The sequence below is a fragment of the Pygocentrus nattereri genome, chromosome 4, assembly GCF_015220715.1.
Source record: "Pygocentrus nattereri isolate fPygNat1 chromosome 4, fPygNat1.pri, whole genome shotgun sequence".
NCBI lineage: Eukaryota > Metazoa > Chordata > Actinopteri > Characiformes > Serrasalmidae > Pygocentrus > Pygocentrus nattereri.
Window position 1 is genome coordinate 8285748 of NC_051214.1, and position 27937 is coordinate 8313684.

At 41.2% G+C, this 27937-nt stretch overlaps 1 protein-coding gene across 1 annotated transcript in view; it reads right to left on the reverse strand.

Moving 5' to 3' along the window:
* Positions 1–13326: 13326 nt before the first annotated feature.
* Positions 13327–27937, reverse strand: part of cdk19 (cyclin-dependent kinase 19) — a 119842-nt gene continuing 105231 nt past the window's right edge. Inside the window, exon 13 of the mRNA XM_017697751.2 lies at positions 13327–26499. Within this exon, the coding sequence (XP_017553240.1) occupies positions 26374–26499 (126 nt within the window). The 3' untranslated portion in view covers positions 13327–26373. The remainder of the gene's footprint in view (positions 26500–27937) is intronic.

Here is a 27937-nt window from a genome sequence, read left to right on the forward strand (position 1 = left end):
CACATTTATAACATGTTATAATGCATTCATAAGGCATTATAAACATGGTTATAAATATTTATAAAAATGAATTACGTTGAATTACACTTTATAGCCACGCTGATTTTACATCATGAATTGTTAATATAATGCATTATAAGTAGTGTTAATAACATGTTATACTGTCAGTGCCAAAGAAATCAGTCCCAGCTTGGAGAGTGTAAAATAAAGACAAATGCAGTGTTGTGTTAGCGCCAAGCTAACGGTGGTGTACATTAACGGTGGTGTACATTGCTTTTCCCTTATTGGGTAAAACTCTGATGACATTTGAAGCCTGTAATGAGCTTTAGTCTGTATGTTTTAGTGTTTCTGTAAATTGTTCAGTAAATACTTCAACTCGAAGCCGCACTCTTAACACTGGAGGAGGCTTTAGTACAGTGCACTTCACTTTACTCTGAGCAGACAAATACAACTTATGAGCTCTTATAATTTGTTATGAACAGTACTTATAATGCATTATGTTAACCATTCACAGTGCATAATAAGCATTTTTATAAGTATTTATAGCTATGTTTATGATGCCTTATGAATGCATTATAACATGTTATGAATGTGTCTATAGATGCTTACAAATGTGACGTTCCTAGAAAGTGTTTCGGATCTCTCTTTTGTTCATAAAAGGTCCTATGCTTGTGGTGGGTTGATTTTCAGGGAGAGCTAAATTAAACTGAATTATAGGTTAACCAGCTGTGCATTGACATCTTTGGTCTACAGCATTGTGAAAAGTTCAGGGACCACCCCTCATTTATACCCCCGAGGGCTGGGTGGCCAGTTTTGGAAGGCAGGATAGATGCATCCTTCGCTGCCATACATATCCCATAATCCTCTGTGTCTGCGCCAATGAAGTAAACACCAATGCTGGCATAGTGGACAATGCTGCCTTCTAAGGCACTGGCTCATGAGACAGCATAGGCAGCAAGGCATTGAGACCTAATGCGTGGCCACAACTTAATAAGGCATGAGAACAAGATAAATAAGTCATACGTTTTTAAGGCTTAATTATCTCATTCCCCCTGCCTTACTAAATCATAGCTAAGCATTTGGATCTTGTTCCCATGCCTTATTAAGTCATAGCCACGACTTAATTATTTGTTCTCACGCCTTACTAAGTCATGGCCACACATTAGGATCTTGTTCCCACGTAAATATGACGTGGTCATGACTTAGTAAGGGGTGGGAATGGGATAAATAAGTAGTGGCCATGACTTAGTAAGGAATGAAATCATGCCTTATTAAGCTGCGGTCAAGGCCTAATTATTTCATTCCCACACCTAAGTCATGGCCACACATTAGGATCTTGTTCCCACGCCTTACTAAGTCGACAATGCTGCCTTCTAAGGCACTGACTCATGAGACAGCATAGGCAGCAAGGCATTGAGACCTAATGCATGACCACAACTTAATAAGGCATGAGAACAAGATAAATAAGTCATGGCCATGACTTAATAAGGAGTGGAAACAATATCATGCCTTTTTAAGGCTTAATTATCTTATTCCCTCTGCCTTACTAAATCATGGCTAAGCATTTGGATCTTGTTCCCACACCTTACTAAGTCCTAGCCACGACTTAATTATTTGTTCCCACGCCTTACTAAGTCGTGGCCAAGCATTAGTTTTATTTATACAGGATGTCACCAGCTGTTCTCTGTAATGACGTCACTTACACCTCTCATTTTTGAGCTTCATCACCTTATCGCACACCAAATGGAGATAAATAGACCCCAACAAACTAGTGGTCTTTTGTTGGATGTAGATGCTGGATTTGCTAAGACAATTTTCCGTCCTTTTTTGTTTTCTGGGAACTCCTTTCGCTTTGCTCCAGTCATTATATCATGAATACAGGAACACTTTTACTGGGATTTTCAGGCTGCCCTGCACTGCAGTCCTGAAAGACAGCAAGACAACTGACAGCCTTTTTCCTTGAGGTCCACTTAAGACATTTGTGTGTCTTTTTTTTTTTTTTTTTTTTACTGAAAACAGTCAGAATTCATTTCTGCACTACCATTTTCCAGCCTCACTTTATCCCTTTGAATTAAACAGGCTGATTCCTTACACTGCACTTAAGACCGGTATACGTAAACAAACTGCTCTCTTATATTGTGCCTGATTAAAAGAGCAGTCCGACCTAAAAGACTCTTTATGCATGAATGGGTGGAGCTAAACTGCAGTAGGTTGCGAGTGCATGTATATAGATTGACTTCTATGATGTTGCAAAAGCAATCAATACAAACTGGGCTGTTTTTGCAGCCTAGTCGGACTGCATGAACTGGGGAGCGAAACGTTTTGGTCACTACATGAAAAAAGCCAGGAGAATCCACTTTTCCATGATTTAAATCGAGCTGCTTTGTTTTGAAGATTTCATAACGCTGCCATGTCGTTCTGCAACGCTTGCTTTTGTGCTGTGTAATTTGATGGAGAGCAGTGCGGCCAGATTTCATGTAAGCTGAGGCAAGAGATAGTGGCAGCCTTTGTAAAACCACCACTCACTCGCTCCTCAGTAGACAGGGTGGATGCGTGGCATTTGGCATTCTGCGTCTGACTCACACACTCTGCCTCTCTCTGTCACACACACGCTCACACATAGAGTGACCTATTGACACCAGAACCCAGGGGCAGAGAGCTCACTCCCCAGCAAAGCGGAGCAAAATCAAAGAATACCTTAGGTGGTTTGTCTCGTATGTCACCAGCCCATGTAATCAATGCCATATAGTCGGAATATACACACATACAGTAGAGCTGACTCAGCAAAACAGAATCCTGAGAATTCTTTTCTCACATACACTCGGTCAGCTACCCCCCCAGAACGTGTGTGGGAGGCAGTTGCCCATTACTCTCTGTATCTCACACACACACAGCCCTGTGTTGGCCTTACCCCAGCCCTGTATTTGATGAGTCACACTCTGTCCTCCCAACAATGAAGCTTTTGAACTGCGGCTCGGCTTACTGTCCAGCACAGACTGTCCCAGGCCTGGTGGCCACCCGCATTCACAAAGCATCTAACATTCTCCAAGCTGCTTACTCCAAAACTAGTCGATCAGCCAAGAATGTTCCGTGTGTACAGTTTGCTTCTTTGGTTTGGCACCGGAGCCCTGAGATGAACGTAGCTAATAAACAGACCCTCTTGAATTTGCAATGACAAATTCAGGCAAATTCTCACAAAAAATGCTTGCAATTTTGTCCCATCACCACATTATTTTTGCATTAAACGTGTAATTCGAAATGGTTCACGTGAAAGCAAGATAGAAACTGTTCTGGACACCATGCAACTCTGCTGTGGACCACAAATGAAAACGAACAATTGACTCCCTGCTCTGAATGTGGCGAAGAACATTAGATGCTGAGTTCAGACTAGTACAGAATACAAAAGCACTGCTGGATGTTCTACCAAAATAGAAGAGAGAGTATTTCAGTCTTCTATTCAATTTTTCTCATCATTTTTGAATATTTGGCTGCTGCTTGTTTAGTTTCAGTCCATCGTTTTATCATGACGTATTGAAAATCTGTATCTTTCAGACGTCAAAACAGAGCTATATGTTTTTAAATCTTGACTCGGTTGTCTGTATGTTCTTCCTCCTCTTAGGTACATTTCATTTCTAGTTTGTTTGCCCCTTCATAGCAGGAACTAACCAAGCTACATTCAGAATAGGTAAAGGAAATCTAACAATATGACAATGACAGATTTCTACAGTATCATTGCAACAAACAGCCTAAAAACAAACAGATATTGCTGCAAATTTGAGAACATCTACAGCAAAATTGACCATTTTAGTCTGTAAGCGAAACATTCTGCGGTATTTGGTGGGTCCTTTTGTGGCTGGTTACTCCAGTATTGGCTGGCTGCTATCTCATTCGCCACAGTAATGCTGATGCTAGCTTCAATGACAACAAAACGCTTGGCTCAACAGTTTCTCTTTTGGAAAATGTACTTTTTTTGCTTTCCACGCATTAACATTGACGTGAGAAACGAGTAACAATTCATTCTTTCCACCAAACTTTTGGGAAAGTTGTCAAGTTTTCAGATTTCCAAATATGCTATGGCACATTACAGTCGCTAGACTATGAAGGACCAACTGCGTGAACCTGCCTGCTACAGCGCCACCCTGAGGCAGACCAGTAACTTTACCTGACACAAACTCGCTGTCTGGTGGAGACTTCAGTGTTACAAATTGTTGGTAATTTAATAAAACCCAGAATTTTTTCCCTGTTTCTCTTATTTACCCCTGCTCCCCTACAGGCACAGTGGTCTTTGTGAAGATTTGTGAACTGTATTCACAGCTGGGGGTCCCCAATACTCCCCCTTTGCCCCTCATTGCTCACTAGCAGCTCAACCCAGAGTCACAAGATTTCACACACAGAGTGACAACATTGTCCTATCTGATAGCTGATATGTGGTAATACACAGGGAATGATCTTTTATTTAATTATATTCATTTTCTTTCTGATGGCACAGTGACCACAAGCGTCACTTGACCACTAGGGTCACTCTAGTAGACAAAATACAGCATTGCCCCATCATCTCCAGCTTAACGTACATCTGAAAGCATGTGATGAGATGTGCATGCAGTTTGCGTGACGCCAACTAGTGATAATAAGGTTCCATTACTTGTTAGCTACATTGTGGGGCAGTCGTGGGCTGGAGGTTAGGGATCTGGCCCTGTGACTGGAAGGTTGCCAGTTCGATCCCCAGGGCTGACAGTCCATGACTGAGGTGTCCTTGAGCAAGACACCTAACTGCTCCCCGGGCGCTGTGGATAGGGCTGCCCGCCGTTCCGGGCAAGTCTGCACGTCGTTCCGGGCAAGTGTGCTCACTGCCCCCTAGTGTGTGTGTTTACTAGTGTGTATGTGGTGTTTCACTTCACGGATGGGTTAAATGCGGAGGTGGAATTTCCCTGGTTGTGAGATGGTTGTGGGATCAAAAAAGTATCACTTAACTTAAAGAAGGCATTAAAGAAGATGCATTGCTTCAACATGCCATTAGAGGTCTTTAATCTCAGGCTTGGATGACCACTGCCCATAGTAGCATCTTGTCCTGATTCATAACATCTGTTTCAGCTCGCAAAGGCCTTGATAAGGTGAATCAAGCATGCGTGAGCAGGGGGAACAGTAAACTCAGCAGTGACTAGGCCCTCTAGGGCTGGCCTGAAGGGCGAGACGAGCACAGACAGCACAAATTCTGATCCAGGATCAGTGACTGACCGGGGCCTTAGGTACGAGGTCATACATCTGGGGAGGACAAAGAGTCAGGCATGAGAGGAACAGTCCCAGAGTCATAATTTCTTCCTCATCCTCCTCTGAATCTCAACATGTTTTGTAGGAAAGTAATAAAAAAGTTTTGGCATCAGTTCTGAGCTTATTTGGCTGATGGAAAACATACATATAAACTATTTGTTTCAAGGCCTGATGAGGAACCGCTGAACACCAGCCGCTCTGGGATTAGGTCAATTTACTAATGGAGTAAACAGTAAACACACACATTGTTAGCTTTTACTGTCTTTTTACCGCTCAGACGTGTTTGTTTATAAACTGCTGCAATTCCTACATTTTTAAAGGTCCCACTTTATATCCAGTGTCTCTCGTAACTGTGTAGTTACACATGAATAACATATGTAATATCAATGTAACTACTGCTGATTTAGCCACTGTTGCTGATGGATTACTGAAGTACAGCCTATGTAATTGAACATGTGTGTCAACTTCAGTTTTGCCTCATGTAATTACACAAGTGTCTGTTGTCAGAAGAAAACCTCGTATCTCCAAAATGGTGACTTTACAGGAGAAGGAAAAAACGTACTTTACTTTTAATATAAGTCAATGGAACCGGACATCTTTCCAGGTCATTTTGGGTTGTTTCTTTTGGTCCATTCACTATGAAATTTACACAGTATTTAAAGGACAACAGGCATTTTCAGATTACGTCAAAAACTGAAAAACGACAAAAATGGAGATACGAGGTTTTCTTCCGACAGCGGCGAAGTGTGTCCTCTTCATAGGAACTTTGTGTAGTGCAGTGTTAACGTTACACTTTATTATAAGTGGACAGTCCTTGTGTAGCTGGTCTGTAGGTACTGTGTTCTAACGTGGTAATGCTACACATTTAATTAAAGTCATAAAAGGTACATGTGACGATAAGGGGGCGTCTGCTGTTCTGCCACATGTATAGCTGCACTCTGTACTTCTACAGTTACAGACTGTAGTCCATCTGCTTCTCTGATACTTTGTTAGCCCCCTTTTATCCTGTTCTTCAGTGGTCAGGACCCCCATGGACCCTGACAGAGCAGGTATTATTTGGGTGGTGAGTCATTCTCAGCACTGCAGTAACACTGATGTGGTGGTGGTGTGTTAGTGTGTGTTGCACTGGTCTGGATCACCTCAGTGTCACTGCTGGACTGAGAACAGTCCACCAACCAAAAACATCCAGCCAACAGCGTCCTGTGGGCAGCATCCTGTAACCACTGATGAAGGACCAGAGGATGCCCCACACAAACTGCAGCAGCAGATGAGCTGTCGTCTCTGACTTTGCATCTACAAGGTGGCCTAACAAGGTAGAAGTGTCGACATTGAGTGGACACAGTGTTTAAAAGCTCCAGCAGCACTGCTCTGATCCACTCAGACCAGCACAACAAACACTAACACACCAACACCACATCAGTGTCACTGCATTGCTGAGAATGATCCACCATCCAAATAGTGCCTGCTTTGTGAGGGACCATGGGGGTCCTGACCACTGAAGAACAGGGTAACAGAGTATCAGAGAAACAGATGGACTACAGTCTGTAACTGTAGAACTACAAAGTGCAGCTATACAGTAAGTGGAGCTGATAAAATGGACAATGAGTGTAGAAACAAGGAGGTGGTCATGATGTTGTGCCTGATCGGTGTATATTTTATATTGTTTAAGGATATCTGTGTGTCAATTCCACTGGAAGAATGCCCAGTAGGTGCCCCGCAGAGGTTAATCTATATGCTTTTTTTGGTCAAAAACACCTTTTGGTCAAACTTTCCAACCATTTTCAGTGCATTCCTCAGAGTTTGACTTCTGCTCTATCTAATGCCATTCTGTTCTTTTGGCTCAGCACCTGGACTGCTGCGCTGTTGCTCACTCTGCTCACTTTGAAGCTCTACCATTGTATTTTAGGCAAGAAGGCTTGCCAGATAGAGAAGAATAGCTCCTAACAAACTTCCTTTCCTTTGCTGATGCTGGATGTACTAAGAAGTTCCACTCCATCTCAACCTGATACTATTTTTGTTTTCACTTCTACTTGAGTCATTATTTCTTTGGAGTAGGAAACTGAAACCTTCGGAGACTCATCCTCAGCTTCAGCTCCAGCGCTGGGTTTCAGTGGACTCTGCGAGTGTATGCAGGGGGCAGGAATTCACTCCTCTTAATCCCTGATCAGACACATGAGACAGAGCATTCCAGAAGCACAGAAACTGACACCAACTCTGCCCACTCGGGCTGACCGGTTTATCAGCACACTGGCACACTCCGAGCGGCACCATGGCAACAGCGGAATGCTAATTCCAAACAATTTGGAAAATCCAGCCTAAAAAGGCGCCCATACCATGGAAAAATGTCCCTTTTTTCAAATAAAGGAGTTTAAAGTGAACATTGTAAAGTTCCAAAATGCCCCATTCACTCCTCAGTCCATACAGTCCATATATGCACACTATGCTTCCTATAGTAAGGAATAATGCTTCATTATTTGTAAGTCGCTTTGGATAAAAGCGTCTGCTAAATGTAATGTAATGTAATGTAATGTAATGTAGTAAGTTTCACTGTTTCTGTGATGTCACAAGAACTAACTCATTTACATACATACATACATACATTCAGCCTGCAGCACTTTAGCTCCGCCCATTCTTTCTGAAGTAATAAGGTGTGTATCAGCTCTGAGTGCTTTTTGACACAAGACAGGACAGCCAGTCAGAAGCCTATCTAATTTTAAAGGGCCCAAATTCTATAGTTTTCTTGTATTTTATTTTTGTCACTTGAAAAAACAAAATATCAGAAAAATGTGTGCTTGTATTCTGCCTTTACCCTCCAGTTCTAATATTTGTGTGGTTTATACACCACAAATGTTCATCACTCATTTCTACACAGCCATTTCCAACCCCCTTAGAATTAACATTGGAATTAAACAGAATTTTTGTGGATGTACTTATTATTTGGTTATTAATCTTAGCCATGTTAACAAACCCAAATCCTCTATTTATCCCAAAGTCTATTAGGTTTAACCACTCATTATTACCCAAAACCGACCCAAAACTGACCCAAAACCAATCCAAAACCAATCCAAAACCTACCCAAAACTGACCCATAACCAACCCAAAACTGACCCAAAACCGATCCAAAACCAATCCAAAATCCACCCAAAACTGACCCAAAACCAACCCAAAATCCACCCAAAACTGACCCAAAACCAATCCAAAACCTACCTAAAACTGACTCAAACCTGACCCAAAAATGACCCAAAACTGACCCAAAACCGACCCAAAACCAACTCAAAATCTACCCAAAACTGACCCAAAACCAACCCAAAACTGACCTAAAACTGACCCAAAACCGACCCAAAACCAACCCAAAATCTACCCAAAACTGGCCCAAAATGACTCTGAACAGTACATTTTCACATAAATCAACTCAATAATAAACTTGGAGTTTTCAAAGTTCAATTTTAAACAGCTATAAACTCACTTAAAAGGATGGTTCTTAAGTAAAGGCGATGGTTTTACATAGAACCATGGTTCTTTGCATGGTGAACTGGTTCTTCAAACTAATAGACAATGTGTTTTATATGGTTCTAAACAGAACCTTTTCAAAAACAGCTCTATATAGCACCAATAAGGCTTTTTCTATTGGTACGATGTCAAGCTTGTATCCTCTTAAAAATTATGGTTCTTCAAGGGTTCTTCAGTAAAGAAAATGGTTCTATATAGAAGCTTGAACACTCAAAGAAGCCTTCAGTCATGAAAGGGTTCTTCTATTGTTACAGTGTCAGGCTTGTTACAATAGTAGAACCCTTTTTGGTCCTGCGAAGAACCATCTTAAGAAATAATAATAAGTTAAATTAATGTAGCACCTTTCACAAACCCAAGGATGCATCATCATCATCATGAGGGGGATTACACACAAGAAAGGTTCTGTATAGAACAATATAAAACACAGTCTCCATCAGTTTCACCATGCAAAGAACCATTTAGGCATGAAAATGTTCTACGTAGAACTCCTTAAGAAACCTTAAGGAACTATCTTTTTAAAGTGTGTGTTATATTCAACGTCGAGGGTCGGCTTCCCAGACAGGGGTTAAGCCTAGTCCTGGACTACACAGCATTCAGAACAGTAGATTCTTCATTAAAAGCAAAATAGTAGTCCAGTACTAGGCTTCATGCTTGTCTGTGAAACTGACCCCAGGTGTTTCTATCTGCAGCGGATTGTCCCACGTATTTGGGCCACCACAGGCATTGTGGTCTCAGGCCCCCCAGGGCAGGCAGAAGGCCCTGGGCACCGACCCCAGAGGCCTGGTCAGTAATCCGAGATTTGTGCCTGTAGCTCAGTTAGCAAAATGGACCTAGAGCCACAGAGAACAGTGACAGTGACACCATGTGGCGGATGTAGGTAACTGCACCTTACAATGAAGCAGTAGACACAACTTCAAGCTCTCTAAACAATTTCAGTGTCAGACAACTAAATTTAGTATCATAAGAAAAAATGTCACAGAAGTCTCACCTAGAGCAGTGACCACTTGATTTCTCTTGATATCATTTTCATGCTTTTATTCGCAACCAAATTTGGAGGTTCTACTGAATTTAGTATGATAGGTTAAACAGGAATTCCACCCATTTATTACATTTTCAGAATTTGCATAATTCTCAGCCATTGAGATGTAAACAAAGTCATTCAGAGTGGTTTGACGTGAAATCGTTCATTGTAGAGAAACCTCCTGAGTTTGGATTTCTTCAATTCAGGAGGTTTATCACAGTGATAGTGACAGGAACCAGGAGTCATGATGTCAATCATGCAAACATAGGCATTTTATTTACTATACAGTAACTATACGAGTGTCCTCTGTGTTGTAATATGTAATGTTGATGATGGTAAAATAATAAACGTTTTCTTTTGGGACTGTATTGCCGTACATTACATGTACCGTTCCACTATAATATAAGATAAGTGATACTATTTTGATCCCACAACCGGGGAAATTCCATTTCCATCTCCGCATTTAACCCATCCATGAAGTGAAACACCACATACACACTAGTGAACACACACACACTAGGGGGCAGTGAGCACACTTTCCCGGAGCGGTGGGCAGCCCTATCCACGGCGCCCGGGGAGCAGTTGGGGGTTAGGTGTCTTGCTCAAGGACACATCAGTCATGGACTGTCGGCCCTGGGGATCGAACCAGCAACCTTCCGGTCACAGGGCCAGATCCCAAACCTCCAGCCCACGACTGCCCCTATATGGCCCTATATGGCCCTATATGGCCATTATAGTAAGATGCTGACTGGTATTGCTGTCTGTGGTGGCATCCATGCAATGCATGCAGTAGTGTTTTAGTACTTGAGTCCAGTCTGTGCCTCATCTCAGTCCTGTCCTCACTTGGACTCTATCTTGGCGAAAGATGGACCCGGAAATTCTTGGGGAGACCAGCCGAGTGTGATGCCTCCACCTGAGGTAACTGGAAGTCATTATTAAAAACCAATAAAACCAGAAAAGACAGAATAAAAGTCTTTTCTCTGCATCAAACTTTTGCAGCTTGCGGCCCACACAGGTGACAAAGCTGCCACGGATTTAAGCAATCAGATCGTCAGGGGCCACAGGTTCACACACTGCTGTATAAAACCTGCCAGGCAATTAGAAGATCTAATTATATTTCCATGATGGCTTAACTGAGTATTATTTCTTCACTGATTCCAGAATTGAAACACCCCTTGAGGGCAGACTAGAATGTCAATACTGTGTTTTCATTAAATAATAAGAACTGATTTAGTTAATGTTCATTTGACTTTAGGTGGTGATTCTGAAAGAAAGGCCTGGGTTCGATTCTCTGGCCAGGTGACCGCGGTCATTTCTGTGTGGAGTTTGCTTGCTCGCTCCGTGTCTGTGTGGGTTTCCTCCCACAGTCCATGGATCTGCAGTCAGGCAAATTGGAGATGCTAAACTGACCCTATGTGTGTGTCTGTTTGTCTGCCCTGTGATGGACTGGCGACATGTCCAGGTTGTTTCCTGCCTTCTGCCCAAAGAGGACTGGCATAGGCTCTAGCCTCCGTGACCCAGGAGGATAAGCAGCTTATAAAATATGTGTGTGAGCATATATATATATGTGTGTGTGTGTGTGTGTGTGTGTGTGTATTTTTATTATGACCACCTCCTTGTTTCTACACTCACTGTCCACTTTATCAGCTCCACTTACTGTATAGCTGCACTTTGTAGTTCTACAGTTACAGACTGTAGTCCATCTGTTTCTCTGATACTTTGTTAGCCCCCTTTTACCCTGTTCTTCAGTGGTCAGGACCCCCATGGACCCTCACAGAGCAGGTACTAGTTGGGTGGTGGATCATTCTCAGCACTGCAGTAACACTGATGTGGTGGTGGTGTTACATGGTGTCACAATTCAGGGGCTGGATCCTTCAGAGGAAGCTTAGTCCTGAAAGGCTGAACCGAAATGAGACAGTCTGCTTTCCTGTTTGTGTCACAGCACTGCTGCTCCTGCCCTTACCAGTGCAACACGAAACGCCATTCATGTCAAATTCTTTTAAATTCTTTTACAATTTTCACATTTTTACAATTAAATTCTTTTGATTTTAAAGCTCCTTAAAAAACGTATGTACATTATATACGCAGTACTGTGTGAAAGTTTTAGGCAACTAAGCAAATTTCTTAACTGACCTCAGCAGTGAGTTTATCACAACATACATTAGAATAAAGTCGTATTCATAATTCAAATAAACATATAAACAAAGAAAAGTAAAGTAGAGGAGGCAGTGGATAGGGCAAGATGGAGGCAGATGATCCGCTGTGGCGACCCCTAAAGGGAGCAGCCGAAAGAAGAAGAAGATATAAACAAAAAAAAGTAACAAGAATTTCTTGGGGCCATATTTTTTCTTGACTCCTTCACAGCCGCCACAGAGACTCGTTAATATCATCAGTTACATCATGAGCTCAATTTACTGAGCACTGATTGGTCAAACCAGGAGCTGCTTTTTAACTACATATAATACTGTAATACTGGGCTTCCTCGAGGAGAGGCTTGGAAATGGTTAAACAAACACACTGACATCCATAAAAACACTATTATTTATATGATTGTATGTATATATATATATATAAAAACACAAACTACACAAATAAATAGATTTTCACAGACTTTCACACAGTGCTGTGTGTATCTTAATAGAGCTGAAGATGCTTCTCTCTGTCTGCTCCTTGCTCCCAAAAACAAAACATAAGCATCAGTTTTGCTTCAGACCTATTATTAGCATTTTTTGTATCGTTTGCTATTTGAATCAGTTCAAAAACCCAATACATTCATTTAAAAGTGTCTCATTAGCCACCATTCGCTCCTCTGCTGACATCAGCACGTTCGTGAATCTTCACCAGCACGCAAAGAACTTGGGGTATGTTAGCTGGTGAAGGAGACACCTGTTGGATCCTTTGCTGCCATGGAAAAGAAGGCACACATTTCTCGGTCACACATGAGCCTTCGAAATGGGACAGTCTAGTCGCACAGCTGTGACACAATCGGCCTTCAAATGCAGCCTCTAAAGCACGCAGCCCCTGAAATGGGATGCAGCTTTAGCATGTGTTGTGCTTGTCTGAGTGGATCAGACACAGCAGTGCTGCTGGAGGTTTTAACACCTGCTGGACTGAGAACAGACCACCAACCAAAAACATCCAGCCAACAGCGTCCTGTGGGCAGCGTCCTGTGACCACTGATGAAGGACTAGAGGATGACCAACACAAACTGTGCAGCAGCAGACGAGCTGTGGTCTCTGACTTTGCATCTACAAGGTGGACCGACAAGGTAGGAGTGTCTATTAGAGTGGACAGTGAGTGGACACAGTGTTTAAAAACTCCAGCTGCACCGCTGTGTCTGATCCACTCAGTCCAGTGCAACACACACTAACACACCACCACCAGTCAGTGTTAATGCAGCGCTGAGAATGACCCACCACTCAAAAATTTGAATCACACTGAAACATCCATCCTTGCTACATGGATTCAATTGACTTCACGGCTGGTTTTCCGTCCCTCAGCCCCCTAAGAACAATAAAAAGACGGCATGAAGCAAAAAAAGAGATTTTTATTACAATAGAGGATATAAAATAAATATACATGACTTTTTTCTCATTTAACAGTCATTTATACAGTGAAATAAAGGACAACACAGCTACAAGCAGCCAGAGTACAAATGAGTTTTCGTCGTTTGCCTGCGCTGTGCTATTGCCTTAGCTACTTCAGAACCGAGCGCTCGCGCTGCAGGCGTCTGCTGCCGTGGTTAGAGCTTCAGAGTGCGTCTGCGCGGCCAGACACATGAATACACACTCACGGGAAACAAGCCGTCAATGCAGGGGAGCAGACAGACAGCAGAAAGCCTCCTTAATGTCATATAAAGGGTAGAACTCGGGCCTCTGCTGCCAGCACCCTTAACAAAATCAGTGCTAGAGTCTGAAAACACTTGAGCAAAATGTCAACTCTGTTGTCTGTAGAATTTTTAGAGTCCAGGTGTGGTCAAAGGATTAACATTACCATGGACTTAGGATTAGAGACGCCCCACTACCTGCAGAAGCTTAATGAATCTTTTCATGAGGTTGCCAAGTTGGATGGATGCAAATCTTAAAGCAATCAAGACAGTGAAATAATATCAAAACACAACCTGCAGTTCTTTTCACTGGTAAAAAAATAAAAACTGTGCCAGAACCAACACTGCATCGTTCCGACATGGCTTTATATCTTTACTGATAATACTGACAACAGCTTTGTGACAATTCAGTGCTGAATTTGTGTCTGCATTTAAAGGAGAATTCAAAAATCATTTTGCCCCAAATTTTATGAATAAATGGTAAAGATGTAAACAAAGTCATTCAGAGTGGTTTGGTGCGAAATGCTCTGGTCTAGACAACCTTACAGAGCCAGATTTGGTCCCAGTGGTGGTGATAGGAACCAGACGTCTCAAGAGGTTAGCGCCTCTAAAAGCTCAGTCACAGGACGTTATTACAGCAAGCTGTCATAAACACACTGCCTAATGCCTGGTGCGTTTACATGTAATCAATAATCCAATCATAATCAGATTTCTGCCGTTATCCGATTATTCCAACGGTCATGTCAACACCATAGAAATCCGGTTAAGAAATCTGTTGAAGAGACCTGGACTTCAGCTCAGTAATCAGATCTCTCAGTGCACGTGAACTCTTACTCTGATTTCTTTCGGATTTCTCCGTTTGGGCATGAGCGAAAACAGACAGAGGTAGCGGAAATAAGTAAGGCGCGTTGCCGCGAGACACAGTAAAACACTTTTGGAGCGACGTTCTCCGTGAAATGTAGGATTTAAATATTCTTCATCTTCTACATGATGTTTTCAGGTGAAGTGATGTGATGTGAAGTTTGCGTTTTACATTACGTTTATATCACGTTGTCTTCTGTGAGTTTATTGGCTGGTTGCAAAGCAGATTTCTGATTACTGTCTGACTCACGGAGACCTGGACTTTCTCCATTATCTGATTACTCAAGTGTATGTAAACATGTTTATCGGATTATGCACAAAATCCGATTTTCCGCAGTTATCGGATTATCAAGCGCATATAAACGCACTCATTGTTTTACAGATGTTCTGAGATGGTGGTTTTTTGTACAGTTGTATATGGTGGAGGGGTATGTGAAGGTGGTTGTTTGGCATAATAGTCCCCAGAGAAAGCAGATTTTCCCATGATCAACATTACACTTAAAAACAGACTCACTGATTATTGGACAGCAAATAAAACGGCAATATTTGTGTTGTAGACCCCTGGTTCCCCAAGTCAGCAAGTTTCTCTACTATGCACCATTTCACGTCAAACCACACTTTGTTTACATCTCATTGACTGAACTACGCTGAAATTCTGAAAATTGCTGTAATTCTTCCAAAGCAATCCATGCAGCTACTTTGCATATCACTGTGCTAAGCTAAATGCTAAGCACACTGAAGCATTCCTTCACACTGAACCAAAATTTTCACTATCATGATTGCTTGAAGCCCCAAGCTGGAAACAAAACTGGTGAGCAAATCAATCAACATGTCCAATCGGAATTTAGGGTTTGAAGAGACAAACAGCACCAAATTAGCCCCACCTATAGGAACCAAAAGCTATTGGTTCCTGGAGGTGCGGCGGGGGTGGGGAGGGGGGATAAAGGGCATTATGAAATTAGCAGAGTCTGGTCTAGTCTGGACACTTACAAATGTGGGTCACATTGAGTTTGAGGGGTCAGCTCGGTGTCAACACTCCCATGCTTGCTTTCCACCTGGCCTGAGGAATGCTACCACAATGGCAGCCTCCAAAAGTCATGCCAGCAAAAAACTCACGAGGGTGCGGGCACAGGGAGCTGTGAACTACACTACAGGCCAAACCCTGGGAAGCAACACTATCTTCGAAAAAATAAATAAATAAAGATTTCTTTTTCCTTTACAGCCATTAATATGACTATCAGCATTATTAACATGTTATTAACATATTATTAACGTGTTATTAACATGTTTGTTCCTCAAATGGTTATATTTTGATTCAAATTCGACATACAGATCTAACAAATCCACTGATTCCTTCACTTTGATGCAGCTGAAGGCTTGATTAACTCAACCAGGAGTACAATTAAGAGTCCATAAAGAACAAAAGTAGGGGATTCTCAATAAAGACTAATAATACACTAATCATAATACAGTAGACGAGTAAAACAGTAGGCTACATCACTGCAATGGCATAAACTTCTTTGGTAAAACTGGATGTCAATAAACATGTCGGCAAACTTTTCTTGCCTAAAACTCTATATATAGTCTTAAAGTCTTTGCTTGCTTCCACACTTTTGCCGTGTAGTGTAGGACAGGGGACCACTCAAGCGGTCAAGCGTGACTCAAAGTCAAAGGTGAAGTTTTAAGTGCTGAAAGTTGTGGAACTTTGGAAGTTGTGGAAGTTGTGGAAAGAGACGAACATGCAGAAGCTCTCTGCAAAAGCGAGAGGGTGACGTGGCGCAGGCCGACATACGAACCGCTCATCTGCATACGCTTATCGGGAGGCTTCATATTTCTATACATTTACATAAGAACTCCTTAAAAAGAGCGCTGCCTAGCTGTCATATAACTGCCATATCTTTAGTGTCTAAACAAGACATAAAAAACATTAAATACTTTTTCATTTACCACTAAATATTTCAGCAATAACAGTGCATTAAAAGACAACTATCATAGCAATATGTTTCAATGAAGAGTTCTTATGTACAGCTCTTTAAAATTTATGGTGTATCTGACAAACAAGAGAAGATATTACTTTCAAAAAAATGCTGCTATGAGGAGGCGTCCTCCTCGTCCTCATTCCCAGGTGAAACGTGAAACGCTACGACACGTGCAGGAGAAAGGAAATCCTAACATCAAATGAAAGAATAATGAAAGGCAAAAGAGAAGAGGACGGTGCGAGCATCGTGTCATTTGGTGGCGATTTGAAACGAGGCTGGAACACTCAGGACTTCAAAAAAAGGCACGGTCCACATGCTGAAATGCTTTAGCCGAAAGGACAGAATCACACGCTGACCGCTGGACACATGCTGCCTTTGCGTGCTATCGGAATTATCACAAAAAGTTCCCAATCTAAAAGCTGCACATACGAGATTTTCAACATGCTCTTGACCCGTTACTGGCCTTCACCCTTTCATCACGGTGGAGGAAAGGACAGTTTCAGTGGTCACCGCATGGTAGGCTAATTCTTTTTTCTCGTTTAGCTAACTTTAAACAGTCAATATTACAGACACAAACGTTTAGCTAACTTTAAACAGTCAATATTACAGACACAAACGTTTAGCTAACTTTAAACAGTCAATATTACAGACACAAACGTTTAGCTAACGTTAAACAGTCAATATTAGACACAAAAGTTTATCTAACGTTAAACAATCAATATTAAAGACACTAACGTTTAGCTAACGTTAAACAGTCAATATTAAAAGACACTAACGTTTAGCTAACGTTAAACAGTCAACAATAAAGACACTAACGTTTAGCTAACGTTAAACAATCAATATTAAAGACACTAACGTTTAGCTAACGTTAAACAGTCAATATTAAAGACACAAACGTTTAGCTAACGTTAAACAGTCAATATTAAAAGACACTAACGTTTAGCTAACGTTAAACAGTCAACAATAAAGACACTAACGTTTAGCTAACGTTAAACAGTCAATATTAAAAGACACTAACGTTTAGCTAACGTTAAACAGTCAATATTAAAGACACAAACGTTTAGCTAACGTTAAACAGTCAATATTAAAAGACACTAACGTTTAGCTAACGTTAAACAGTCAACAATAAAGACACTAACGTTTAGCTAACGTTAAACAGTCAATATTAAAAGACACTAACGTTTAGCTAACGTTAAACAGTCAACATTAAAGACACTAACGTTTAGCTAACGTTAAACAGTCAATATTAAAGACACTAACGTTTAGCTAATGTTTAATAGTCAACATTAAAGACTCTAACGTTTAGCTAATGTTTAATAGTCAACATTAAAGACTCTAACGTTTAGCTAATGTTTAATAGTCAACAAGTGTGCTGTAGCCATTTGCTTATACATTTAGGCAAACATGGTTCTTTAAGTGTTCTTTAGTAAAGGCAACGGCTCTATTTAGAACCAGTCCATGCTTAAATGGTTCCTTGCATGATGAATTGGTTCTTCAGACTGATTGCATACGGTTCTACAAAGAATGATCTTATGAAATGCCTCTATAAGGACCACAAATTGTTCAAGCTTGACATCATAATAATAGCAGAACCATTCGTGGTGCTGTATATAAACATTTTCAGAAAGGTTCTATATAGAAGCCATACACAACACATTCTCCAGAACCACTGCCTTTACTTAAGAACCCCTGAAGAACCATCTTTTTCGAGTGTGTAACGTCAGGCTAGCTCGCTGGCTTGATAGCAGGTTTGCTAACGCTTTATCGGATTACATTTATAACCACTGTGTACATATTTACAGACCAAAATCAGTTCAGCCAACTAGCCAACTCAACAGTGGGCAAGCTGATCCGTTACTCTTTCAATCAACTTGCTTTCAGTAGCCACCAGTTGGGCTATAGATATTTGATTTCATCTAATCATTGGTCACACGGTCATTTTTTACTGTGGCAAAACTGTTAGAAACATATCAAGACAGCTTCCTAGCTAACGGCACTGTAGGTTGGCTAACCCTTTACTCGTCCAACTTATGTTTAGTGGTCACCAGTGAGGTAACAGACATCTGATTACATGCGTAGCCACAGCTCAGACTTTACACATTATTACAGTGGTAGAAAATGCTGAGATAAATTATGTTAGCTAACTAAATGTTAGGTGGCCTATTCCTTTATTTTATCAAATATGAAATAGCAGCAGCTGGAAAATGTAAAGAATACAGCAGGTCAGATTAGCTACACTGCATAGACCTGTATGGCTGGTCACCAGCAAAACCAGCATAATGTTGTGTTTTGGATGCTGGTATGCTGGTCAACCAGCATGACCATGTGGGGTGAAAAGCTAAACCAGCACCAGACAAGCTCTAGACCGGGTTTTCAAAGCAGGGTAACTAGCTGGCTACGTTAAGTGGGCCAATATTTTATTTTTCTAGATGAAAAATGTCAGCAAGCTATCAAAACAGATCAGGATAATTAGATAACCATGTTTCCGATTCCAAAGCACCTGGACGCAAAGACGTTTTTACGATTGACCAATTGGGAAACAGCAGGACCTTCTGATGAGCACGCAAAGGCAGCATTAGAGCCCAAAAGACAGAAACCATGACAGGCACAAAGTCCCTTTTGAACTACAAGCCCCATGCAGCTCGGCCAGCCGTCAGCATTCCATATCTAAACACACTGGACTGGTGCCTTCTGGGTAATGGAGTTCAGTGCATAATCACTGCATCTACTACATCAGTGCCTATGTACAACTCTGTATATAAAGGCTGAAGGCAAGCAGATAAGCCTACAGACGTCCTTACATTAGAGAGGAAAATAAGGAAAGGACCTACGCATAGGCCTAAAAAACATTTCATTTAGTAAAACGAGACCCCCAGATTGACTGTAAATTAAGGCCAGAGACATATCTAAATGTTACTCTATTCATGTAGATATATACACGTGAGACAATAATAAATATGATTGTACAGAATTAATATACATGCCATTTTTACAGTCTATCATAATATGTCAGATAACAATACAGCATACTAAAAAAAAGAAAAAATCATAATGTCGTATTCAATGACTGCAGGTCAGAATCGCCGTCTGCAGTTCAATTTACAAATTCCACTTTCATTTCTAAAAACCCAGAAAAAAATGCTTCCGTCGTAAGAAACGTCATGATGTCGGTCGCTGTGGTCGGAAATTGAGGCGTATTTGCGCAGGCGAAAGCTTTTCAGGTCGTTTTTTTTGTCTTTTTTCTTTTTTTTTTGCATAGGAAGAGTGTGAAGGTTAGTGTCCCACACAGGGACCCAAGCAGGAGACAGACACACTACATTGAGCACCTCGCTTCGAGTCCACAGAAAGAGACGCCCTCCCTTGACCTGGAGCTCTGTTATGGACGCAGACAGAGGAGAAAAAAGAAGCCGATTTTTTCCCTCCTTCTCTGTTTCCGGGCAGAAGGATGTCGAATGATTGACTCAAAATAATGACTTATTCACTCAAAATATGGACTAAATATTGACACTGACAAAAGTAATGACTTATCAACATGAAATACTGGGTTTTTCTTTTCTTGAGATAGATTCGAGATAGTATGGCTTTGAGTTAAGGAAATACTTTTTTCAGGATACGTCATTATCACGAGATACTGAGTGATTTTTTTTGACACGGAAAGTCAATATTTAGAGAAAATAAGTCACCGTTTTAAAAACGTAAGCCAGTACTACCAGAATCTAAGTCATTGTGATGATCTACTAAGCTAATATTTTGAAGCAGTAAGTCATTATTTCAACATAGTATCTCATATAAAATGTACTAAGTCAATATTTTTGAGAAAATGTCATTGTTTTGGCATGATAAGTCATTTTTCTAACATTTTAATTCAATAGTTTAAGATCTTAAGTCGTTATTTTGACAAAAATGTCATTATTTTGACATGGCAAGTTATTTTTCTGACATTTTATATTAAGCCATTATTTTGAGAAAACTGGTCAGTGTTTCAAAACAGTAGATATTTTATATGAGACACTACGTCATATTTCTGACAAACTAATTCATTATTTTCAGATAATGAATCATTATTTTGACATGGTATTTTTTCTGACATACTAATTCAATATTCTGGCAAACGTAGTCATGATTTTCAGAAAATAAGCCATTATTTTGACATGGTAAGTCATTATTCCAAGATACTAATTCGATGTTTGGAGGCACTAGGTCAAATTTCTGAGGAAAAAACTCAACATATCAAGAAAATAAGTCAATATTTCAACATGCCAAGTCATTATTTTAACACAGTAAGTCATTATTACAACATACTAAGCCAATAGTATGAGAACATGCTAAGTATTTTTTTTCAAGATGTGAAGTCATACAATTTGGCACACGGCTGGCAGAAACAGAGAACGAGAAAAAAAACGCATTTTTTCTCGTCTACCTGGCGGAAATGGGCCTCCACGCTTTCTGAATCTGCTGTCTCTTTCAGTGGGTGCAGAAATGCAGAAAGACATACTGTAGAAAAGAATCAGAGCCTCAGAAAAAAGTGAGAAAAACAGAGAGAGAGAGAGAGAAAGAGCGAAAACAAAAGAGTGCTGGTTTTTCCAATTTGAAGAAATTCTCGCTGTTTTTGAAAGGCTCTTGTTTGGCCTAAAAGCCAAAGCCACACTACCTGGTAAAAAGGAGATACGAATGACCGGAGGAAAAAAAGACGGTCATCTTGGGCAGTACTGAACGCCAGGACTGAATCTGGAGTTAATCAATAAATGGGAATTCCATCAATTTGTCAAAATCTCTGCAGAACTGTCATTAAGATGTAACGTCACTCAGAGCGCTTTGGTGTGAAATGCTCTGTTCTTACAGTCAGAACTGTTTACAGTGGTGCTGATAGGAACCAGACGTCTGAGGCGAACACCGCCTCTGAAAACTCCCTCACAGAAAGTCATTATGATAGTTTTGACAAGTTTTCAGCCTTAATAGTTTATAGAAAATATGCAGGGTGTGGTGAGGCAAAACAGTTCTCACAGCACAATGTCGAAAACGCCACTTATCCTTCGCATTGTGTTAAAATTTCATGACAAATGAACCAACAGAAGGTCCCAAATTAAAAGTCTGGTTCCATTGACCTCCATTAGAAGTCCAGAAGGTCTTTCCATCCTGCACTGCTAACATTTTGGAGATGCAAGCTTCTGTTCCAACAGCGACGACATAAAAGCTCAGAGGACGCTGTGAGCCTACTGATCATTTTGCTATTGACCCCTGTTTCCTATCAAGACCACTGTCAAGAAATCAGAGTCAGCAAGTTTTCATACCCTGAACGACTTTGCTTACATCTCACCAACTGAATTATGCAGACATTTTAATCTGTAAAATTCAGAGTTAAAAGGAACATTTCACTCAGAAATGCTGACAAGTAATGGAAGCCAGCCAATAGGAGTTAGGACATTTAGCATTATGCAAAAAAGATCAAGCTAACTGGTGGCCAGTACCTCAGCTCACTGTTGTTATGAGCTGTGCCCACAAACACTGTATTCACGAAATGAATCTGCCTTCAAACTTCAGGCCACACTGGGCTCCGCCTGGATGAAATGAATCGCTCCTCTCAGGTCAGTGCAATTGGGATCAACCTGAACTGGGATCAGTGCCTTTTGCTCGTCTGCTATAGGTCATTTACTTCAGCATGTTCTTCAGTCTTTAACAGGTCTCAGATCAGCTGCACGGAGCAAAAAAGAGCTTCACCAGACAGGACAGAGTCTCTCATACATCACACCCCCACTGATGTCCTACAGTACGAAGGGCAGAAGAGCTGTTTGAGACCACTAAGTGCTATGCGCTTCTCTTCACCACCACTAGATGTCAGTGTTTCTAACGGACGCAGTGCAGTTTCAGGTTCTGTTGTGGTATTTTTGCCCGATTCTTTCTTTTTCCGTCGATTGGGGTGGCAGGACTTCTCATTCAGCTGGATAACCTAAGCCCAAAGTGAGGACCTTCCAATAGGAACATACTTTAGCTTTCATCCTGTTTACTTTTGGCTTAGGTTAATCGAATGATTCACAAATGTTCAAGAGGAATTCCACCGGTTTTGTTCACTGAATTATTGATGGAATTCCCCTTTAAATGGAAAGAAGAAGATCAGTGAGGACACGTTGGGTGTCTGAAGTTGGCTTCTTCCATTTTGGGTGGAGCTACAAGGTTAATGAAACTAAAGGTAACACAACAGCCTACTGGCTTCTATTACATTTGCCTTATAGCACAAAACTAAAGGAGCCAACTTCAGATACCAAACATGTGCTGGCTGATGGACTATTTTTGGAAAAAAGGTGTCAACTAGACTTGGAACCATTCCTGCAATTCCTGCTTTGCAAAGCCACACCCCCCCCGATTTCATGCTTCTTCTCACAGCAGAATTTGGTTATGAGAAGAACGGGGCCTAGAATGAAGTTAAACCGCATTTTCAAAGCTGCCCTGCCCCAAGAAACACCGGCTGACAGTTCTTACAGATTACAGAGCCTGTCCGGCCTCCTAGTTTGATTCAGCGCTTGTGAAACTTGGTATTACCGTGCATCCACACAGTGAGAGAAATGAAAAAAAGTGAACAAACAAACAAACATATATGTTCTTCAAAAGCAACAATAAAAAAATAACAAACGTATAAAATATCAAACAAGACTAAGGAGGTAACAGTCACTGGAGCAGTTTACCTGCTAGCTGCCCCAGACAAGGTAGCAAACACACACACACACACACACACACACACACACACTCACACACAAACTGGGTCGACACTCTCAACGTCATGGCCCAAAAGCTGTTCCTCTTCGGCGAAAAATAAAATGCTTTTTTTTTGTCTTTTTCTTTTCTTCATTTTCTGACAAACGCTGATATTTGCTGTTCGTCATTGTCGGTCATCGATGAAATGAATGTCCAGAGTTTGATTCATAAAAGTAAAGGGTTTCCTCTGCGGTGTCCTCATCTGAGAATTCAATATTTACAAAAGGGTGAAGAAAAAAAAGAAAAAGAAAAAAAGGTCAAAGCCTCCGTAGTCCGTAGTTGAAAAGCTGTAAAAGGCGCTCTGCTCGTGCTCGAAGGAAAAAAAACAAAAAGACAGCTGCGTCCCGCTCTGGTAGCGTCCAGCCGGCGGTCGTTACACTCGCGAAGTGCTTCTCTGTAATGCGCATGTCGGACATGCGTGGGTTTACCTCCAGTCTGACAGCGAAAAGATTGAAAGACAGGCAGTCAAAAGTTTGGGGACACCCCGCCTTCCACTGAAACCAGCCCGTTTCGACTTTCAAACAAGTTAGGAAAAGTTTTTTGTTAGCATATAAAAAAAAAGGATGTGCCAATCCTTTAGGTATATTTGCTTCAACACTCAGCTTGAAGTGGTATGAAGCGCAGATTTTGCCTTGTGAAATGACATTAAAAGCAGAACCTCTTTGGCACAAAGAGTGTTGATCATGGGACAGGGTGGCTTTTGGCTTTATTCCCAATGGTAGTGCTTTTATTAGCTGTTCCTTCATTGTTTTGCAAAAAAAATTAAAAATAATCAGCAAGATTGAAGCATCTACCAGTTCAATATGTTAAGTTATTGCAAAAAGAGATAGCACTGGCCCGAAACCAGGTACAGGTATTGGGCTGAAAATGCTGGATTGGATAAAAAAGAATGAATTGAATAAGATCTTGTAGAACTCTGGCCTGAAATTTCACACAGGCTGCATGAAGTTGTGTTGTTAGCTGTGTTTTCCTCCCTGGTGGTACTGCGCTTGAGTAGTTTGGCCCACTTTTAGATTAAAGGTTACATTTTCGGTACTGAAGTGCTGCTCTTACTGCAAACCAACAAACCGTATTCACACCCATGTTAAAACCATCTAGGTGTCCCGAAACGTTTGACAGACTTGGACAGAAAGAGAGAAAGAAAGACAGACAAGAAGATAGGGTGGCTATTTGGTTCCTATGTGTGTTAACCTCCATATTGCAGGTGTGGCTCGTCACTGCAGTATCAGAGCTGCCGCTGGCAGGCCGGTTCCACACCAAGGGTCTCGAGGGCCTGTTCTGTCCGGACACTGAGATTTATGGGTCCTCATGGTTGGACCGTGGGTCAGGCTGGTGTTGATTCTGATCAGAGAGTTTGGTCCTCCTATCTCCGGATCTCAGAAGGTCACAGAGTTCTGGAGGGTGCTGGTCTCAGTGCTACCGGTAGACTTCAGCTTCTGCCAGTCTAGCTCTTTAAGGGCAGTGAAGGGGGGGTTTGAGAAGTAATGCTAGTGCTAACTTTGTAAATTTGCTTTTGTAAAGAAGCTCTGCTGAAGCAGTGCTCAGTTCTGTCTGGAGTTGTAGCTTATCCAACATCACCTGCTTTCACTAACAAAGTCCTGTCCAAAAAGCAGGACAACTAATCACATTAAGTGTTTTAGTGCCCATGGACTAGTGCAAAATTTCCCAAATATTATCCATAAAATGGCTAGTGTGGGTTCAAGCTTCTGTTCCTACTACATCCAGTTTAGAACTGGTCATCCACCATGATAATGCAGAACAGTTCTTCTTGTTGCTTTGCTATAATATGACTGTAAACATGTTTGGCTATATATCAGGGTGGATAACTCACAACCAGGCAGCTCGTTTTAATTAGTGCTAAACACAAACAGAACACATGACTGCCAATATTGATACCACCCTGCTATGTTTGAGGCTGTAAACCTCAAACATACCCAAATACATAATGGAATAAACATTTTTTCCCATTTTCCAGCTTTCAAAAGCACATAGAGCTGCTTATAAGAAGCATTAAAAGCAGTGAAGGAAAGTGAATGTACAGCCTGGCGTTAACATACAACTGCAATTCTCATAGAGGCACCAGCAGAAATTTGCATTATCAAAGGCTTTGCCTTGTACTACACTTTACTACACTATACTATATGCAATTGCTATTAATATAATTACATAATTGCATAATTAGTCACATTACAATGTAATGAATTCCATTCACATTCTTAAAAGGTAAAGCATGAACCCACTGGCCAGCTGATTGGTCAGGCCTTCATGAGACAAGGTGTGTTGGAGAATGGAAAACTGGAACTGGACAGGGATCAGAGAGCACTGCTCCAGCAGATGCTGATGGTGGACACTGAGGGCGCAGCTAATAGAGGGGCGGGGCTTAACATCCCACCACCCAAGGGTGAGGGTGGTGCAGGGGGCTATGGCTACTGTAGATGCTGCTTGTTTTGGTAAGATTAGCAGGATACAACACATACGGTACCAGTCAAAAGTTTGGAGACACTCGAGGAACAAAACCTTGTATCTCCCTTTTTTTTTTGGTCATTTTATATTTTCCTACAGAATTTGAAAACACCAGCTGCCCTTTACAAAAGTGTTAACCTTTTATTACTAAAGGAGCAATTGAAATGCTCCAAAAATACTTGGAAAAAAAATCTTTCAAAGATAATAACGTTTTTCTTTCTCCTGTAAAGTTACCACTTTGGAGATACGAGGTTTTGTACAAGGTTTTTTTTTTTTTTTTTTGATAATTAACGAATTATCTTCATCAAGACTGTTGGAAAAGCATCTCAGGTAGCTCCTCATGAGGCCGCTTGACAAATTGCCAAAAGCAAGAGCTGGACACTCTGAAGGACATTAAAACAGATGAACACTTTTTGGTCACTCCATAATTCTGTATGTAATTTCATAGTTGAAATGTATTCACTTCCATTCTAAAAATAACAAAACCCTTCACAAGCAGCTTCTTTTGACTGGTACTGCAGATCCTGGGTTGTAGGTTGAAGGTTTAAGAAAGGAAAAAGGAAATGAGGATGAGGAGGGAGAAGGATGATGTCACAGGAGGAAGGCTCATCATCAGGCCTCGCTAAATGAGTGCAGGAGGAATGGCAGCGGGACCTGCGTGCATGTGCTCGCGGATCTGTACGTGCGTCTGTGCCTCAGTAGCGATGAGGCTGATGAGAGTACTGTGAGCTCTGCTGAGATGAAGAGGAATATCCCATAGTGCTCTGCGACTGGGTGGAGCCCTGGACGTTGCTTTGGTAGCCAAGGCGCGAGCTGGAGTGCTGAAATACACAAATGGAAGGAGAGAAAAAGAGAGAGAGAGAGCGAGAGAGAGAGAGAGAGAAATAAATAACAAAAGAAAGAAAGAAAGATAGAAAGAGCAAGTAAGACAAAGAAAGAGGGAAGGAGAAAGTAGCACATAGAAAGAAAAGAGAGTGAGTGAGAACAAGAAAGAGTGAGAGATGCCAGAGAGAAAGAGGGATGGAGAGTCACAGAGAAAGAAGAACAAGAGAGAAAAAAGAAACCGTGACAGAGTGAAAGAGGGTAAAAGACAGAAAGAAAGAAAGTGAGAGGAAGGAAAAAAGAAAGAGTAACAGACACAGAGAGAGAGAGAGAGAACAACAGAGAGAGAAAGAGCGAGTGAGAGTAAAAAAGACAGAAAGAGAATCAACAGAGAGAGATAGCGCAAGAGAGAAAGAGAAAAAGAAAGTGACAGAAGAGAAAGAAGAGAGAGTCACAGAGAAGGAGAGAACAACAGGAGAGAAGACAGAGAGAGAGAGAGCGAGAGAGGGAGAAAAAAGAGAAAGAGTAACAGAGAGAGAGTGAACAAGAGAAAGAATGAGTGAGAGTGAAAGACAGAAAGAGAGAATGAGAGAGCAAAAGAACGTAAGAAGAAGAAAGTAGGAAAGAAAAAGAGAGAACAATATAGAATGAGACATGTGGAAAGAGAGAGAGGGAAAGAAAAAGAGTAACAGAGTGTGAGGGAGACAAAAGTAATACACAGAAAGAGGGAAAGAGAGTGACAGAGAAACAGAGGAGAGGGGACAAGATAAAAAAGAGTGAGAGAAAGAAAAATGTGAGAGTAAGTGAGAGAGAGAGAGAAAGAGAAAGCAAGAAGAAGAGAGATAAAATGAACGTGACAGGATTAGACAGAGAGAGGGGTGGAGAGAGTTACAGAGAAAGAGTGAGAGATATGAGGAAATAAGAGCAGGAGGAAGAAAAAAGAGAAAGAGTAAGAGAGAGAGAAAGTGAGTGAGAGAGTGAAAGACAGAAAAAGAATAAAAGTGAGAAAGAAAAAGAAAGGGACAGAAAAAGAGAGAGAATGAGACAGAACGAGAGAGAGAGACAGGCAGACAGACCAACAGAGGGGGAGAGAGAGAAAGAGAATGCATGAGAGAGAGAGAGAGAGAGAGAGAGAGAGAGAGAGAGAGAGAGAGAGAGAGAGAGAGAGAGAGAGAGAGACATTGTTAGTAATCAGTCTATCAGCAGGGTTTTACTTTCTTTCACTCAGTAAAAGTTAATCAACATTAAACTCGGTAGAAATCAACAAACCAGAGATCTAGAACATTTCTGAAAGCAGTAGAACCTGTTCATCTGTTCATCTGTTCATTGTGGTGAACAGCAGATTAAGACACATCTGTTCCGTGTGTGTGTGAGCAGTATCTGGCAAGGGGAGCCTAGACATACAGTTTAATAGAAGATCCAAGTTGGTCTTCACTG